The sequence below is a fragment of the Lissotriton helveticus genome, chromosome 1_2, assembly GCF_964261635.1.
Source record: "Lissotriton helveticus chromosome 1_2, aLisHel1.1, whole genome shotgun sequence".
In the NCBI taxonomy this organism is placed as follows: domain Eukaryota; kingdom Metazoa; phylum Chordata; class Amphibia; order Caudata; family Salamandridae; genus Lissotriton; species Lissotriton helveticus.
Genome location: NC_136058.1, coordinates 34866462 through 34884253, shown reverse-complemented (window position 1 = coordinate 34884253; position 17792 = coordinate 34866462). Strand labels below are relative to the sequence as shown.

At 43.0% G+C, this 17792-nt stretch overlaps 1 protein-coding gene across 6 annotated transcripts in view; it reads right to left on the bottom strand.

Annotated features, from left to right (window-relative positions):
• The window catches only part of SLC44A5 (solute carrier family 44 member 5), a 793737-nt gene that overhangs the window by 466045 nt on the left and 309900 nt on the right, over nt 1-17792 (bottom strand). The window contains exon 1 of one of the 6 annotated variants that reach the window (XM_078668593.1): nt 3274-3483. The exons of 2 other annotated variants lie outside the window; for them this stretch is intronic. In XM_078668593.1, coding sequence (XP_078524719.1) covers nt 3274-3313 — 40 coding nt within the window. In that variant the 5' untranslated portion in view covers nt 3314-3483. Of the gene's footprint in view, nt 1-3273; nt 3484-17792 lie in introns of those variants that run through there. 3 more of the 6 variants (XM_078668549.1, XM_078668585.1, XM_078668558.1) reach the window with 3 other exon arrangements.

Below are 17792 nucleotides of genomic sequence, written 5' to 3'. Positions count from 1 at the left end.
CAAAAGGGGCATCACTGGCTATTCTCCTAGACACCGGAATAGTGGGCCACTGCGATTATCTCTCCCTTTCCCTTATATATGTCCTGTACTCCCACTTACCACTAAATGTGATGTTATAATCTAACAGTTTCCATTTAGCCTATTGCTAGTATCTAAGAAAGAGGACAAATATAGCACAGTCAGATTATTTGACAAAAGATAACTAAACTAAGCAAATGCTAGTTACCTTAGACCAATATGGCACCAACACATACTGTCCAAATTTGCAACGCTTGTGTTAATATCTACTCTCTAGTGGGCTGCTAATGCCCACCATCTTCAAAATGTCTTATCTTCAGTATACATAAATGTCACATCTTATTTGAGTGGGCTTGAAGACGTGTGTCTCTTCCCTAAATTATTGCCAAGACCAAACAGCATTAACAAACTATGCTCCTTTATTTATAAATGTGCATTAGCAACTAGGGTACAAATATACCTCTCGGTTTCTTCAAAGAATCTTACAGGATCCTAACATCTTACAAGGATACCTTATTCAATACTAGCCCCATCTCCCATGAAGAACTTCAACTTATCTCTCTCTCATCCTGTTTCTCATTTATTCCTCCTTTTGTACTTGAAGGGAATGGATTCAAAAGTGTTCCCGTTGATGCCTCTTTTCAAATGTATCACTCCTTCTCTTATTAGCGAAGACTTTTTCTTGTACATACCAGTTTGTGTTGTCTCAACTATGACATATTTCTATCTTCAAAATGTGCACAGGAGTGTTTAGTTTCTTTGAACAATTTCTAGTAAATCTACCAGAAGTTCATGCAGTATTACTAGATTATATTGTTTTCTCTTAACATATTTTGATGGTTTCAATGTCTTCCTTTTGGGTGATATTAGCACATAAAGCCTCTATGTCTAGACTCATCAGCCATTGGGTTCCAGGAGTACAATAATGTGCTCTAGTTCTCAATCACTTTGGTGGTCTTTCTCACAAGAGATGCAGCTTCCATCACTATGATCTTCGGAAAGAAATACAGCAAAAATGTTTGTGGTTCTGTTAGGGTGTTGATGCTAGTGTTTATCAGTAGCACCCTATTTTCTATTACTCAATCTCCAATTTCCTTGACATATGGGTTTATTTTTTTAGATCTTGAAATCTTTATCCATTGCCCCTCTGGTGTATATCTTCCTCCCACGCCCAATTATTTTCTACCTGTACAAGTTTAGGCCTTGATGTATTAAATATTTTTGCATATGCATACCCTGCAGGTATGCAACCTTAAAGGTTACATGCAATGTACTTAACCCATTTTGTTGGTACGAAAAGCTTCTATGACTCGCAAAATGTTTTTTACTAACCATTCGAAACCACAATTGCAGGGAGCATGGAAGGGGTCCCCCCTCCGTATTGAGTCATAATGGCATGTATCAATGGTTAGCAACCAAAATTGACATCTCAAACTATTGATCAGTTACTGTGCCTTAAACGTTGGTTATGGCAAAGTTGGACTACTGTAATAGCCTATTACTGGGTGCCCAACAGGGGATACTTAATAAGTTACAGGTACTTCAAAATGCGGCGGCTAGGCTGATTCTGGGGATCCCTAAATTTGTCCCCGTGTCTCAGGAGCTGGTCAAGCTGCATTGGCTTCCAATACGAAAGAGAATTCTCTTTAAAGCTTTATGCATAGTATTCAAGTCCTTACAAGGCAATGGGCCTTTATTCCTTCGGCGGTACTTTTACTAATACCGGCCGACTAGAAATCTTAGATCAGCTGACCTGGGTTGATTGCGGTGCCTCGAATTAACAGAGCGCGCTGGGGGGCAGAAGCTTTGTGCTAGGCGCAGCCAAAGCCTGGAATGCCTTGCCTCACGCCCTCAGAAAACTGACTGACATTATGGCATTTAGAAGAGCTTTAAAGACATGGTTGTTTACCATCTGATTCCCTAACCTGTCTCTATATCAGGAGCAATACTTAGCGCCAGGACACCTACGGGTAACAGAGCGCTGTATAAATGTCAAAAATAAATAAAATAAATTAATAAATTAAAGAAGGTGGCAACTGGTTTGCAAAGAGTAAGGGGTTTCAGGGGACCACTGCCTACACCCTCAAATGTATTCTAAAATGTAAAACATTTTTTTAAGGCAACAGTGGTTCGTTTAAGGGGAAACAGCTGTTTAAATATTCGTTTCGTGAATGGAAGTGCAAACACAAATTGGTCTGCTGTTCCACGAAGTCCACCATTCCTGTGTTTGTAGCTAATTATAGGGGATTGTAAATAGCGAACTACCTCATTTATATTTAAAAGGCAGGTTGCTGTGCGTCCCTTTCCTTTTCGGTATATATTATAGCATATTGCTTTAGTTTATAGGTCGCAAAGTTAGAGACAGATCGAAAAAATGTAATTGTGCAATTTGCTACCATCTTTTTGAAACCAGTTTTGGAGCCATAGTTCATACATAAAATGTAAATTAGGACTTCTGCATCTGAATGATGCTGTTTTTAGTTTCTGAACAGCGATTAGTACAAATATCGATCTTTCTACTTCAGTGTTTTTGGCAGTCAGCACTTCTGTTTTTATGTGTCTGCACATTTACACTTAAGTAAAAGCACATCCTTCAGGGAGACTGCTGAAGTTCTTCAGCATGAAAGTCTATATTTAATTAAATGAAATTAGTTTGCATTGTCACCTTGCAGTTTTCATATGTGCTTGGACACTGTTTATTTTGCCTCGGTTAGCTTAAAAGTGGCTTTAAAAAGCTTTTTTCTAATAGCACGTTATTTTAAAGTAATGTATGCTGTTATGAACAAAGTATCTTAAAGGACTGTTCAGTGGGTGAACGGTTGCTTTAAAGTACAAAATAGCTATGGTGTGGAATTAACTACCTCCCAAAATGCTCATTAGTGATGCAACCGGAATATAAATCCCAAAAATACAAACTATAATAGAATCATCACGAAACGCGTTCTAGTTCACATTAATCTACCTTCTGGTTCTAATATTTGTTTAAAGAGAATTATCGAATATTCATGAAGTCATGGCAAAAACAAACACAAAATGCAACTGAAAGAAATGACAATTGAAATGAGCAAACTATTACGTAAAGAGAAAATGCATGGTACGCACATAGGTCCTAATACCCTGTGTTAAAATCAGGAGAAGCCATGTCGCTTAAGATCACATTTGGTTTCGCCAATAAATGCACTTTGCTAAAATCACAAACATATGTCGGTCTCACTAGCGACACCAAAACACTTCTTAAATCAGTTAATAAGTTACCATGTTTGCCGTAATAGTTTTCGTCTCCTTCCGTGGCCATGTCGGGTGCACTGTGGTTCCAGTTCTAACTGGCAGCAGCAGCGCGCGAGTGAAACATTACCTACAATGTACGGTTGGCACAGTTGTCTCTCTGTCAGGCCCCAGCTCTCTACTGTAACTATGTTTAAAAATATCACCGTGTGCTACTCTGCACCAGGCACAGGGAGGACTGCAGTGGAGGCTGAGCTGTGTCCTAGAAGAGAAATGACGTCACGTGTTTACATGGCTGCTGCCCTACCCATAACAAACTAGAATATCGGTGTAAGGCAAAGTTCGAAAGCTACAGGCCCAGATAATATTTTTCGTACACAAGCCATGATGTGGAAGCCACATGTTTTGCTTCATGGCTTTACTTATTCTCAAACGGTTCAGTTGATGTCTCAATATTTGAGTTCGTTTTCAGACAGACTCCCTTTCGTGGTTACCCTTTTCCATGTATTAATATCCCCACATGTACCTCTCATGGCGCTAGGAAATAATTAGCTGTAAAAACCATAGAAATTCCCGTTATAGTTAGTTCAGCTAATTGTAACTTGTGCCCCTGCAATGCACTGCTACTGATGTCACATATGACATCACTCATGACATGGTCAGTGACATCACTCATGACATCACTCATGACATTTCAAATGACATCACTCATGACATCACTGATGATATCATCCAGTGAATGTGTGTTTTTCTGAAAATTAAATATGTTTTATATAAGTATATCTCAAGGTCGATGTAAGAATAAATGGGTATTTAAGTGTCTAAATGGATGATTTTTTTAATGAAAAATGTATTGTATAACTGACTGATTAAGTGTATCATAGTGAATATATGTGTTAGTGAGTAATGTTTAAATATGTAAATATCTGTATCAATCTCTCACTTTGTGTATAAGTGGCTGCATGGGTTGGTGAGTGGCTACATGAGTGTCTATTTAGGTTATTACTTGGCGTTTCAAGTATCAGTATGAGTGTCTGAGTGTCTGTATGGTTCAGTGGGGGGTATTTCTTAGTGCATACATGCATGAATGAGTGAGTCACTATTTTATGTGTTGAAGACAGTATGTGTGCAGGACTGTATGGGTGGATGAGTGTGTATATGGGTGTGTTAGTGAGAGAATGACTGTCTGATTAGTGTCTTTATAAGTAACTACATATGTTTTAATCTAATATATTTGAGTATTGATGTATATAAGTGAGTATATGTGAGAGTGAGAGATTGGAAGAGTTCCTGTATGAATAAGTATGTGTTTCTATAAGTGATTGTTCAAAAGAGTAAGTATGTGTACGTTTCTGTCGAAGTAAGTGTGGTGGTGTGTGTATAACTATATATGCAAGTAAATGGATGTTTGATTCTTCATTAGCATGAGTGACTATGTGTGTGAGTAACTCTATGGATGAGTGCTGTTTGCTATGGCAGAGCGGGAGCCTCGCGACTCCCGCCCTGCCATAGCAAACTTGGTTTGGATTTTGAAAGAGAGAGCAGGGAAACCTCAAATATTAATTTAAAAAAAAAAAAAGGCCTGCCCCAGGGTATGGAGTCCCCGGGTCATGAATGGCCTAAGAAGGGGGGCAAGGCAGCCCCCTCCAACATCAAAAATAATTTTTTAAAAAGGGCCATGACCCGGGAAATGGGGTCCCCGGGGCAGATTGGTGGCAGGTCCTGGGGGATGGGGTCTCCACGGCCAAGAATATTAGGTAAAGAAGGGGGGCCACACAGCCCCCCTTCTTTAAAAAAAAAAAAGCCATCGCTCTGGAGGGCATGCCCCCTCCTTTCAGCACTCTGCAAACGCATCCCCCTGGCGCGTTTGCAGATGGGGAACAAATTCCCCTTGAATACTGGGGGTCCCTGGGGGCCAACTAGCCCACCAGGAACCTCCAGTATGCGTCAGGGGGCTGCGTTGCAAAGAGGTGTTCTGAGGCCACGCCCCTTTTTACACCTCTCTGCAACGCAGCTCTGTGGTGCTTAATGGAGGTAGCTGGTGGGCTAGTTTCACTCCAGGGACCCTCAGTACTCAAGGGGAGTTAATCCCCCAACTTAAAATGCGCCACGGGCGTGTTTGCACAGTGGTGAAGGGAGGGGGCGGGCCTAGCGTGACATGTTTGCAAACACACCTTGTGGCGCAGTTTAAGTTGGGGAATTAATTTCTCTTCAATCCTGAGGGTCCCTGGGGACCAACTAGCCCACCAGGTACCTCCAGTAAACGCCATATATATCTATGGCCGCGCAGGATCTGCGCACCCTCCCGATCACGAGCTGTATGCTAATTGGCTGTCAACACTCCAAATCAGTAAGTGTTGGCAGCCATCTTGTGCCATGGTAGAATCAAGGCACAAGAAACCAGAGAAAAAAATGTGCAAAACGCAAAAAGTGGGCAGGATAGAAACACTCTGACCCCCTAGGCCTGCTTAGGGAATTTCACAAGTACCCCCAGGGCAAACAGCAGTATCCCGGAGGTGGGCACCCAGGACACTGCAGGAGCCAGCCCTGGGGGGTGACGGTCCCCAGGCCCTCAATGGCTCCAGGAGGGGGCCCTACGTCCACTATCCCAACATTTTCAAAGCCCTGGGGGATGACGGTCCCCAGGGCCATCAATGGCTCCAGGCGGGGGGCCGCGCGGCCACCCTCCCAGCATTTTCAAATCCCCGGGGGGTGGTGGTCCCTGGAGTTTGGGGGTCCATAACGGACCCCCAAATGTAAAAACATAGTGCCCCGAGGAGGTGGCGATCCCCGGGGCATGTGGGTGGTGCTCAAGCCCCCCACACAGGTTTATTTAATTAAAAAAAGCCCTGGGGGGGTGGCGATCCCCGGGCTGTGTGCCCCCCGCTACTGAATAATTTATTTCAAGCCCCAGGGGGTGGCAGTGCCCAGGGCGGGTTTCGATGCCCCCCCACGGTAAAATTAAGGCCCCGGGTGGTGGCGGTCTCCAGGGCTGGGGGGGCTGAGAGCCTCCCGCACATATTTTAAAAAAGCCCCAGTGGTGGCGGTCCCCGGGGATGGGGCCCCCTTTGGGCCCCCCTTTACATTAAAGATTATTGCCCCCGGGATAATTCTGTTCAGCAGTTTGGTCTGTAGAAGTGTCTAAAGTTTCCTATGGGAAATTGCATGGGGAAAACACGTTTTGGGACCCCCTTTTTTCCTGGCCCCCGCTTGACGAACCAACCCGAAAATTTCAAGATAGGAGCGGACCAGAGCGCCACACAAATTTTGAAAATTTCACGAAGATTCGTTAACCCCGCCAAAGTTATTGGGAATTGAATGTTGTGGATTTCCTATGGAAAATAGGTCCTAACTATAACTACCTACTGGATTTCAAACTTTGAACTATTATACAAATCATCAGTTTGATCCTCTTAACATCTTACGGCAAATTACGACTTTTGGCTGAGTGGTGGCACATCAGTGTCAACCGCCGCGCTACCGCTCCACCCTAGGTCGCTGCCGCTCACCCACCAGATTATAACCACTTTTGTGGTCTTGCGGGCGGACAGCGTGGCGGTCTCGCTGCAGTGTATCTTTCAAAGGTGGTGGTGCCTTTGAAAGAAGTACCACAATGGGGACGCCAGATGGGGTTCCTGCACGGAATGGACTCAAAATAGGGGGTCGAAACGTCAACATTGAATTTTGGCGCTCTTTGTCTGAATAGACACACCAGTAGAAAGAATAGAAGTTATATGTTTATTTAGTGCTAATTAGTTACATTTCGGAGGATTTATGGAGTTTGTTTCTGTGATGTCATCGATGTAATACACTTATATATTCTTTTCTATGTTCATTGAGTTTTACTTTGTATTTTGTCATGTAAATATGTAATGAGTATTTGTCCAGTCCAATTTTTTATGTTTTTTATCACATTTGATATATGTATTTAATATATCTCACATGAGTCTCTTTCAATTGAGTTATTTTTTGTTTGTGTGTATATCTATGGTCAGTGTTTGCTATATCATTAATTGAGGATCTCACATTTTAGAGGATCAAAGGATAGAAACTTTTTTGCAAATAAGCTTCTTTCTTGTATGGCAGAACCAATGCCTGTTATCTGTTAGAATTCCCCAGGTTCTGCATAATACTGGATTACCCTGTTAATATTGAACAGCGGCACCACCAACATATTACACAACCTCTAACCGCCTCACCACCGCCAGGGCACTGCCAGGGTATAGCAGTGCCCCGGCTGAGCCGGCGGTCCAATTACAGCCCGACTGCCCAAGTCATAATTGGGTAGTCGGACCGCCCTTGTAGCGGTGGCTGCACTGCCACAGTCGTTTCAACCACTGGTCTGGCGGGCCTCGGACCGCCAGACTTGTAATTTGGCCCTTAGTGTCATTGTTAATGATGAATCACTGAGGGAATCAGTAATTCTGTGTCTGGATCCCCTATTAATTCTTCATTTTCCTATAGACCTTCACACACAGATTTCATCTCTTTTTACCAGCTGAAATCATTGTGTAAAAGAAAAAAAGTATCATTTAGATGGGGCCGGTAAATTTCTGTTCACTTACAAATGAGCAAAAAAACGAGTGTTTTCAGTCCGTGGTCACAAAGTTGCTAAGTGCAGGCACAGCAAAAAAGGCTACACCAATACAGCAGTCAAACCCACCCACAGCAGGCATGGTGATTCACAAAACAAGAACAATAGATTTGCTCCTGTATTACCTGTTAATAAAGTAATCTTAGTTCAAACAAACTTGTCATTTGGGTTGCATTTGGTAAAGCAGCAAAACTATCCTGGGTAAACTAACCCAGTTTACTAAGCCTTTTCCAAATGTAATGAGATGGCACAATTATATCGTCAAAATTGATAAAGAATACAAAGAATGAAACATGAAAGAAGTAAGAGATCCAAGAGAGATAACCATGGTGCAAGAAAGAAATACACATAGCACAATAAACAGTCAAACTTGTGGGAGGAAGTGAAAACGGTTCTCTGGTTGAAATAGCCTTTTGCCTCTCACTGACTCTGCTCCTGTGTTCTTCTGTCATCCTCTGCATTAAGACTTTTTCCTTTACCTGCAGGCTTTGGTGTGGCTCTTCTGATCACAGACTCATTCCAGATAGTTCCGGTCTCTATGAATCCCTGTGCTCAGCCTCATCATCCGAGCCATCACCTTACTTTAAATGTCTGTACACATGCTAGACAACACTACGAAACGAACATACCAAGAGCAGAGTCTGCCTAGGGGTCGATTTCTAGCTCGTGTCAAGATCTATTGGTCCTGCCTTCCCCTTCAATAGAAACAGCCGATTTCTGGAATATATTACCCCTGAACATCATTGCCTAATTACTTTCCTGTTATCTGAATTCACTTACTGTGGCGGGAATAACCAGCCGAGAAGGTGCATAACACCGACTTTGTAATGCACTGGTATTCACATTAACCTACTCGGTGATCGATTAACCACCGCTAATGAACAGCTGCTTTTAATTTCAAACACCATTTGTTTGGCTTGAGCCTGCAAGCTGACTCTAGGAAGGAAAGACGGCACTGCGGGCTTACAGCAGGTTCTTGGCCTTCAGAACATTTGAACTGAGCTGTCAGCAGAAGTCCCTCCTAGAAAATCCCAAACTACACATGCTTCAGCCTTAAACGGGTAATTGTCTCCTTTCCTAGTAATCAAATGAGCGCCAAAGCCAAATTAAAAATTGTATAAATATTACGCAGGTAAGAGCCTTATTTTTTAAAACAAATTAATACACATAATGTACGGATGCCTTTAAAAGAGCACAATAATGTAGGTTGCCGTAAAATGTATTTAAAATACATTTGACTTTAAAATAGGTGAACAATTTAAAAATAGTGTTTTGAAACCTATATAAATAAAGGCTCCCCTGCTCAGTATTTACACAGAGTTTAAACACTTCTGCAGACATTTTATATTTATTGTGATTTAATTTTACTCTTTGTGTCAGAAATTGGTTGGATGCATTATTACCAAATGACATTACTGTTTTGTCCTTCTTTATCTATAATCGAGATTTAAAAACTCTACTATATTCCTACAGAAATTACACCAATTTTGGGAGAAAGCTAGATCTTTACATTGAAAGTGTGCTTTTTTGTGATTTAGTGTAAATCTGTTCAGCTGTTTTTAAGAAATTAATGTTCAAATGTTCATGATACTTGGATGGTTGGTTCCACAGTACTCCCACGGTACCGCAAATAAAGAAAATAGAACATTCTGATTGGCAGAGTGGGCTATTGGTTCTGATGGCTAGTTCAGTATCGCGGACCTGCTCCTGCTCCAGTGTTACAGAGCAATCTGATTGGCTAGCCAAAACATGAATAGAAATATTGAAGATCTGGTACAATACTGTCTATTCCTAAATACTGCAGTAAATCTCTATTACTGTTATGTATTTCATTAAAGTGCATGGCTAATGGATTGGTGGGATACTCTTTGGTCATTGTTCTCATATGTTCCAGCATTTAGTACATTTAGAAATTGGGTACTATTAGCTGGAGTGTGAGCCCTGGTCAAGCAACAATCGCAATCCCAGTCAGGGTAAGGCCCAAGAAAACTCCGAATTAACCTGTGCTCAACCTCTTGGTAACTTGGTACAGTGCAGTCAGACTTAACTTAGAGGCAATGTGTAAAGTGTTTGTGCAACACTTCAAAAAGTAAAATTATGAAGAGATCACACACAAAGATCCCACACTAGGGGGCCCGATTATGATGGCGGACGGACCTGAGTCCGTCCGCCACCATAGAGTAGGAGGGAACCTCCGCATTGCCTGCGGAGTTCCCTCCTGTGCAATTAGGATGTGACCGCCACCCTGGCGGTCACATCCTCTATTTTTACCATTGCGGCGGGTGCGGCTTCAAGATGCATCTGCCGCAATGGTAAAAATGCATACATTGCATTTGTATGCAGAAAGCGCCAGGCACCGTGCGGTGCCTGCTGATTTCTGCATACAAATGCAGGGAGGTACCATAGGTACCCCCCATGTGCACCCCCCACCCCCTTTCACCCAGGGGGCCCGCAACGGGCCCCCGCAGTGAAGTTACACATGCTTTTCCACGGCGGAAAACCCACCGCGGAAAATAATTTTTTACAGCCCTTCCTAATATGGCGGACGGTGTCTGAGAGACACCGCCACCATATTAGAGCTTTCCCGCCACGGTTGTAAGCCAACCGCAGCGGAAAAGCTGCGGACGGAAACCAGGACCCACCAGCCATCCTAATGTGGCGGTGGGTCTTTGGTGGGTCCGCTGCGGTTTATCCGCATCCTCGGGCCAGCGGTGGCTTCCGCCGGCCCGGAGGATGTGGAAAAACCGCAATTGTAATAGGCCCCCAGGTTAGGAAAATACAGCTGAATTTAATAAATAAAACAAGACCAAAACAAACAACAAAAATCGAATCAGTAGAACTGAAGTTATGAATTTTCAAAGAACAAATTGTAAAATATCCCCATACAGCATAAATAGCCAACCGCGGTTATCTGGTCATGCTGGACCAGGTCAAAGTCGAAAATTCAAGCAGACCACAATGGCACGCAGGTTGGATACAGTCCCAGAACAGTCCAGCTGAAATTTTACCTTCTCAAGTTTTGTGCCAAAAGTCCAGTTTGCGTTGGAGAGGGTTGCTGGGAGCAAGGAGAGCATCACAAGCAGTACTAAGCATAATATGAAGAATAGGACAGATGGTGCTTCATGTTGGTGGTCCTCCGCAGTCGAACAATGCTTGCTGTGCGAAGAGATCGGATGGTAGCGGCTTGCGCTTAATTTCGATGCAAGCGGTGTGGTTCCATTGCTAAATGGTCAGTTCGCAGTCACACAGACCTCAAAAGCTTGATTTCACAACAAGGGTCCAGGACCTGCGAGACCCCACTTGGGCCTCTCAGGGAGTCAGAAACTTGCTGCAGTTGAGTCCAGGAGCTGGATGAGGGAGCCTTTTATGTCCCTCTGGCTCAGATCAGAAGGTCGGCTAAATAGCCCTTTGAGTCATTTTGAGGTCCTGGGTTCAAGGTGAAGTTGCAGGTCCAGTTCTACTTCCCTAGGCAAGAGGGCAGCTGGGAGCATGCCAGCACAGCAGGGCAGTAATTATTTTAGAGCAGCAGTCCAGCAGAGTGGCAGTCCTCTAAGTAGCATTGCAGTCCTTTTTCCTGCCAGAGCATCCACAGATCCAGAAGTGTAATGAAGAGTTGGTGTCTGATTTCCTTCTTTTATTGCCCCAGTGGCCTGGTTCTGGAAGGTGGGAGAAGCTTCTAGACCATGGCTTTGAAATGCATGTAATTTCCTGGCTACAATCTGGCTGAAGTGACAATGCAGGGTCTTTAGGCCCTTTCATGAAGGGCAGAGCACAGATTATTCAGGTGTAAGTGGGGCTGTGCTCAGCTACGCCTCCTCCATTCTGCAAACAGTTTTCCCACTCAGGCACACCTAATCCCTCTATTGTGTGACTGTCTAGGAGAAATTCACAAAGTCAAACTCACCGAAACCCAGTCAAATGACCCTACACAGGCTACACCAACAAAAGGGTATGGACAAGAAAATATAAACTTTATAAAAGTCGCATTTTCAAATGTTTGTAACAAATCCTACTTTACCATTGAAAAGGGTTTATTACAATTTCATTGACACCAAACATGATATAGCCACCAGCTCAGAATTGAGAATTATTAGCTTATTAAATGTAATAAGGAATTCCAAATGTTATCCTATGTCGGTAGGCCTCACAGTAGTGAAAAATTAATGTAGATTTTTTTCACTACCAGGACCTATAAAGCGTAAGAGCACATGTCCAACCTTTTGATTGCACAAGACCCTGTCCTATGGGCTACATAAGATCTACCTTAGGGGTGACCTATATGTAATATGCAATAAAAGGGGAGTTTAAACGCCAAGTCGACATGGCGGTTTAAAACTACATTCAGGGTGCAATGGAAGTCCTGGGATATGCTACCTAGGTGGGTGGCACAAATGGTGCTTCAGGCTCACTAATAGCATTTAATTTACAGGGCCTGAGTATATGACATGCCACCCGGTTCTGCAGGCAGCAGGAGCCAGCCGTGGCTGGCATGAGATCCCTTCTCTAACAACCCGAAGCACAATCCTGATGATGCCTACCCTGTTTCCTTTACCAGAGAACCACCATATTGCACTGATGACATACATCATATGACTGTGCATGTTGGAAGTGGTCCACTACAGGAACTAATCCAGCACTGATATAACCAAGGGCACAAAAAAGCAATTGGCCCAGTAGCCTTACTGAGCAAAAGAAATGTGGAGGCGATCCATACAGCATTAGATAAAAGTACATTAGAAAGTCTGATTACCCCATATTGTTTCACCATTTGATATAGTGCAAAACCTGTGGTCATGATGAAGGTGTTTTTTTTTTTTATATCTGATACCACCGAAACATATGTTGATTGTATATTTGGAAAACCTCAGTCCACAACAATAAAATAAATTGAAGGTCTTTCCTGAGTGTATGCTGTGAAATGAATGAGAGGTTGTAGTGTGAATGTGTTTGTGCGGTGTTTGAAGTGGATAGTGATTTGAGATAAAAGGCATTACACATTTGAGATGTCATCAGCAACGTAATCAGTGATGTCACTGACCATGTCATGAGTGATGCATTACGTGAGGTCATTTGCAGTGCATTGTGGGGGCATAGGTTATAGTTAGCTCAGATAACTATAGCTGCCGAATTTGCTGGTTTTGAGCCAGTGAAATTTGACCCTGTAACCTTTGGTTTTTTTCAGTGAATTTTAAAGTTTTTTTTAAATTCTATTTGCTAACTACAATGTGGTCCCAAATGACAGCACTCAGCAGTGGGTGCTCGCATAGGGCCGAACAAGTGGCCTAGGCTTGTCTTTTTTTTTTTTTAAATTACCCCGCACTCAGGAATCTCAGTTAGTTGTTTTATGTCATATGCAGAGCCAGTCTGCCTCCACCAATGCATTTCAGCATCTCGGCCTTGCTCACGGTTAATTGGCAACATAGCTAAGTAAAGTTTATATACCTCTCCCATTGCAAGCCCATTATGTCCTAAAGTATGTTGTTTTCATTCTTGCATTGACAGGATAACAAGTACTATATCAGGATTTGCTTCGTATCCACAGTATTTCTGAATCATGTTGTTTTGGTCAATTTTGCATACACAATATATACTATATTTTCATATAATCCTGAGTGGAGTCTCTTTTTGTTGTGTGTTCAATACATAGCCCATTGTCATTTTCCCAATGTTAGCCTGACTATGAATGTTGTAGGCAGCATCTGCTTTGCACACTTTACCAAATATCATGCTTGTTTTGTTCCTCCTTGCATTTTCACACACAGTCAGCCCATGTTTTTGCATTTTGTTATTTTTCCTGAGATTTAGTGGTAACAGCCCATGCAAGGTCAAACAACATTACTCCTTTTTTTATTCTCTGTGGATTAGGTCCGACTACCATGGTAATTTCTGATCAGGTAGTCAACCTGATGCGGTCAGTTTAATAAAGAGTTTATGACCGGCATAAAACAGAACCGTGATGATAACAGTGAAGTAGGAAGCATTAGGCTATCACCTTGAAGAGATTCCAAGGTTTTACACCTACTTAGTCAATCCCTTTGATGGCAATACAAATGTCATCACAATACAGAAAATGTTTATGTATTTTACAAATCTGGTGAAGTATTTCTCCACATTCAGTTGTGTTTAGCATCATCATTGCTTCTTCTTTATAATTCTTGATCAGGGTTGCCACCTGGCTGGTTTTCTTAGGTTAGGGCACCGCCGGTATGTTGATGTTCCGGCCGGCACCAATATTTTTGCCCTTTATCTCTGCATACTTAAACAGAAAAAATAAATAGAAAGCACTTTTAAATGTGTTCTGGAGCTGCATTAATGATCTGTGACTACTAGATTAATTAATTAGCTAATTAATTGAAAATAAATAAATAAATTAAACAAAGCCAGAAAAGGTATGTAATTGTATAAAATGAATTCATACGATTTTGTTTAAGGTCCTGTTTTGTATCACGCCCAGGCCTCTGCAAACTCCAAAAACATCAACAAATGGGGAGTATATTTCCCCTGCAATGGTGGCAACCCTTGATGCAGGACCGCATATTTCCCAGCATTCCAGGAGGTACTGGGAGTTTGTCTAGGGGTAACTCAATGGCAGTAAAACATAAGCAACAGGAAAAGCAGAGCTCTAACTTCTATCTGCTTCTTCAGTCCTCGGTGGTGCAGCTGTTAATGTAGCAGCCTGAAGATTGTTTAAAGGAGAATCAAAGTGGCCTAGACCACAGTAGCATTTGTTGGACCTGTTTCTATTAATCTATTAACACTTCTAGAGAAGACGAGGCAGGCCTCGACCTGTCGCAGATTCCTATTTGTTGATATTATGGATTTCCCAAGTTTATAGGTTCTATTTTTTTAAACAGGAATAATGCTTAAAAAAACCAAAAATGGTAATGAAAGGTCGATGGACCACGCTACCAGATTGCCTTTAAAGGTTTAAGGTAGATTTGGCTGAAATTATTATATAAAGTATTTTCTGTAATTGTGTTTGGACCAGAGAACATTGTGATAAAGAGCAGAGTGTAAAATTAAACAAATAAAAATGCGTTAGCAATAAGCTACAGGCATTATTCCAAATCCAGTGAGAGAAAAACTAAAGTAGGACAGAATGTGTTGAGTCTTGTGGTCAAATACATGAAGTAAATAGGTTTTCCAACTTAGTACAAAACAACAACTGCCACTGGAAACTCCCACTTGAGAAACGCTACATCTTCGGTAAAATGTGCCAAAAAGTGAGATTCTAGCACCTAATAAGTCTTTTGAGATTTATACTTGTTTTTTTCTCCTAAAGGAAAAAGCTGTGGTAGAAATATCTATGATAACCCATCTGAATCAAAAAAGGAGTAATAAGGAAAATCTTCTCCTCTTACGGTTTCTTTTTCTGGGATAGAGTTTCTGCTGAAAGGGAACTATCAGGGGTGTCTTTTTGTGAAGTAAGTTGCAGCTTTAACAGCACCACGAAACACATTGTGCAAGAGCTGGATTGCAGAGATAACCATCTCTCACCCGCAAACCCCTGAGGAGCCGCTCCTGCCCACCACCTGTTGCAAACACTGCGAACAGAGCGCTCAGCACCCCGAGTGCCAGGGCACCACTTCTTCTCCTGTAAATCAGCTTGGAGAAGAAGGAGACGGCGCTCTGCATTATACATTCTAACCTCTGGAGCGCCTCGGGGCATCCAAGGCTGAGTCAGATAACAAGCATTGGAAATGCAATAGGTCTCGCACCATTAGAGTTAGTGCTTTTAGAATTGTTTATGGTTTTTTTTTGTAAATGTTTAGCATTTTTGTTTCCTGTAGCCAATGCTAAAGAATTACAAATAAAAAAAGCCATAAATATTTATAAAAGCTGTAACTGAAATGGTCTGAGAGCTATTGCACTTTGTGAGGGTGAGGTGTTGAGGGTGAGTGAGGGTGAGCGTGAGGGTGGGTGAGGGTGAGTGTGAGTGAGGGTGAGTGAGTGGTTGAGGGTGAGTGAGGGTGAGGGGTTGAGGGTGAGTGAGGGTGGGTGAGGGGTTGAGGTGAGTAAGGGTGAGTGAGGGTGAGTGAGGGTGAGGGGTTGAGGGTGAGGGTGGGTGAGGGTGAGTGAGGGTGAGGGGTTGAGGGTGAGTGAGGGTGAGGTGTTGAGGGTGAGTGAGGGTGAGGTGTTGAGGGTGAGTGAGGGTGAGGGGTTGAGGGTGAGTGAGGGTGAGGGTGAGGGGTTGAGGGTGGGTGAGGGTGAGGGAGGGTGAGGGGTTGAGGGTGAGTGAGGGTGAGGGGTTGAGGGTGAGTGAGGGTGAGGGTTGAGGGTGAGTGAGGGTGAGGCTGAGGGGTTGAGGGTGAGAGAGGGTGAGTGAGAGTGAGGGTGAGGCTGAGGGGTTGAGGGTGAGTGAGGGTGAGTGAGAGTGAGGGTGAGGCTGAGGGGTTGAGGGTGAGTGAGGGTGAGTGAGGGGTTGAGGGTGAGAGAGGGTGAGTGAGAGTGAGGGTGAGGTTGAGGGTGAGTGAGGGTGAGTGAGAGTGAGGGTGAGGCTGAGGGGTTGAGGGTGAGTGAGGGTGAGTGAGGGGTTGAGGGTGTGAAAGACAAAAGGGGGAGAAAAGACAGGGTAAGGGAAAAGAATAGGAGGAGAGGAGGGGAGAAAGAGACGAAAAGCGAGTCATTTCTATTCTACGAGAGGATTTAGAAAGCACCATAGCTAAACATCTAGTGTCAACACAAAAAATGGAGCACAGGTCGAGTTATTGCTTGTGATGCCGTTTAAGTCTGCAATAGAAATCTATCTTTTTTAGATAAGTAAAGGCTTATAGCTTTGCACAACAGGATTAATATCTTCACCATCCCCTAAAAACGACGAATTCGTAGAAATGGATAATGTGAAAAAAAACGAAAAAAGCGTAAATCACCTAACGCTTCAGTTAGTCTACACAAATGGGTTTTAAAAAATATGTATCACTTTTTTCATAATTGTAAAAAAAAAAAGTGATGAAAAAGCGGAAAAAAATGCCGATATAAACAACTGCTGTACAGGTGTATTAGAACCGTGTATAAAACGAACATCCAAGAAATTATGAAAATTTACTAAAATGTCCGATTAAAAATGCAGCGTTTTGATTCCCGCCATCTTTTCCTTTCTCCACACCCAAGGTCATCGTCAACAAACAAAAAAAATAGGCTTTAAAAACTTATTTCTACCTGCGAGAAGTAAGCGTCCCGGCGCGGGATCGCTTAACGTGCGGGAAATGGGCTCTGTGTATGTATGAGGTGTACTTTAACTGAAGGGCTAGCCACAGCACAAACTACGGGTCACCCCGACACCAATAATTCATCTTCCATTTTGTGAAAAGCTTCTTCATGAAAGAAAGTCCCCTTCAAAGGAGCCCCAGAGCCCTATTTTATAGTTATTTTTTGAGAACAGGATCGCTGGGGGCGGCGAGAGCGCACTTCCCATCAAGGGTACGGCTGCAATGATAGTATATACTGTGGTATTGAGGATATAGCCGAGCCGCGGCTGTTTCTTTGCCATAGCTCTCCATTCACTAAAATGGCTTCTCTGTCAGGAACGAGGCTGCACTAACAAAGCCACGCACACACCCTCGTCGGTGGTTGACAGAGCACTGAAAGGCGACGGAACCACCAAAACACACCAGATTAACAGCATTCAAAGCAGAAAGCTATTTCCTAACAAACTCCCTATCTATTCATTAAAAAATTATTAGCCGTTTAAGAACTGCAAGAGGTTTAAAACGTCTCCCCTCCTCCGCCACTGGCGCTGCACTGTTTAACAAAGACTCTACAGCGCAGCCATTATACAGTCCGTCAATCGGCAGAGACAGGAGCGGCAGAGCTGCCGAAAAAGTGACTATTCAAGCGTAGAAGGCAAAAAAGCCCACCAAAGGGACAAGACTAGGTAGGAAAAGCGATGGCCGTGGGGGCTGCGGCATTTTTTTCAAGAAGAGAAGCAGGGGGGAGCGCAGAGAAGGGTCGTTAG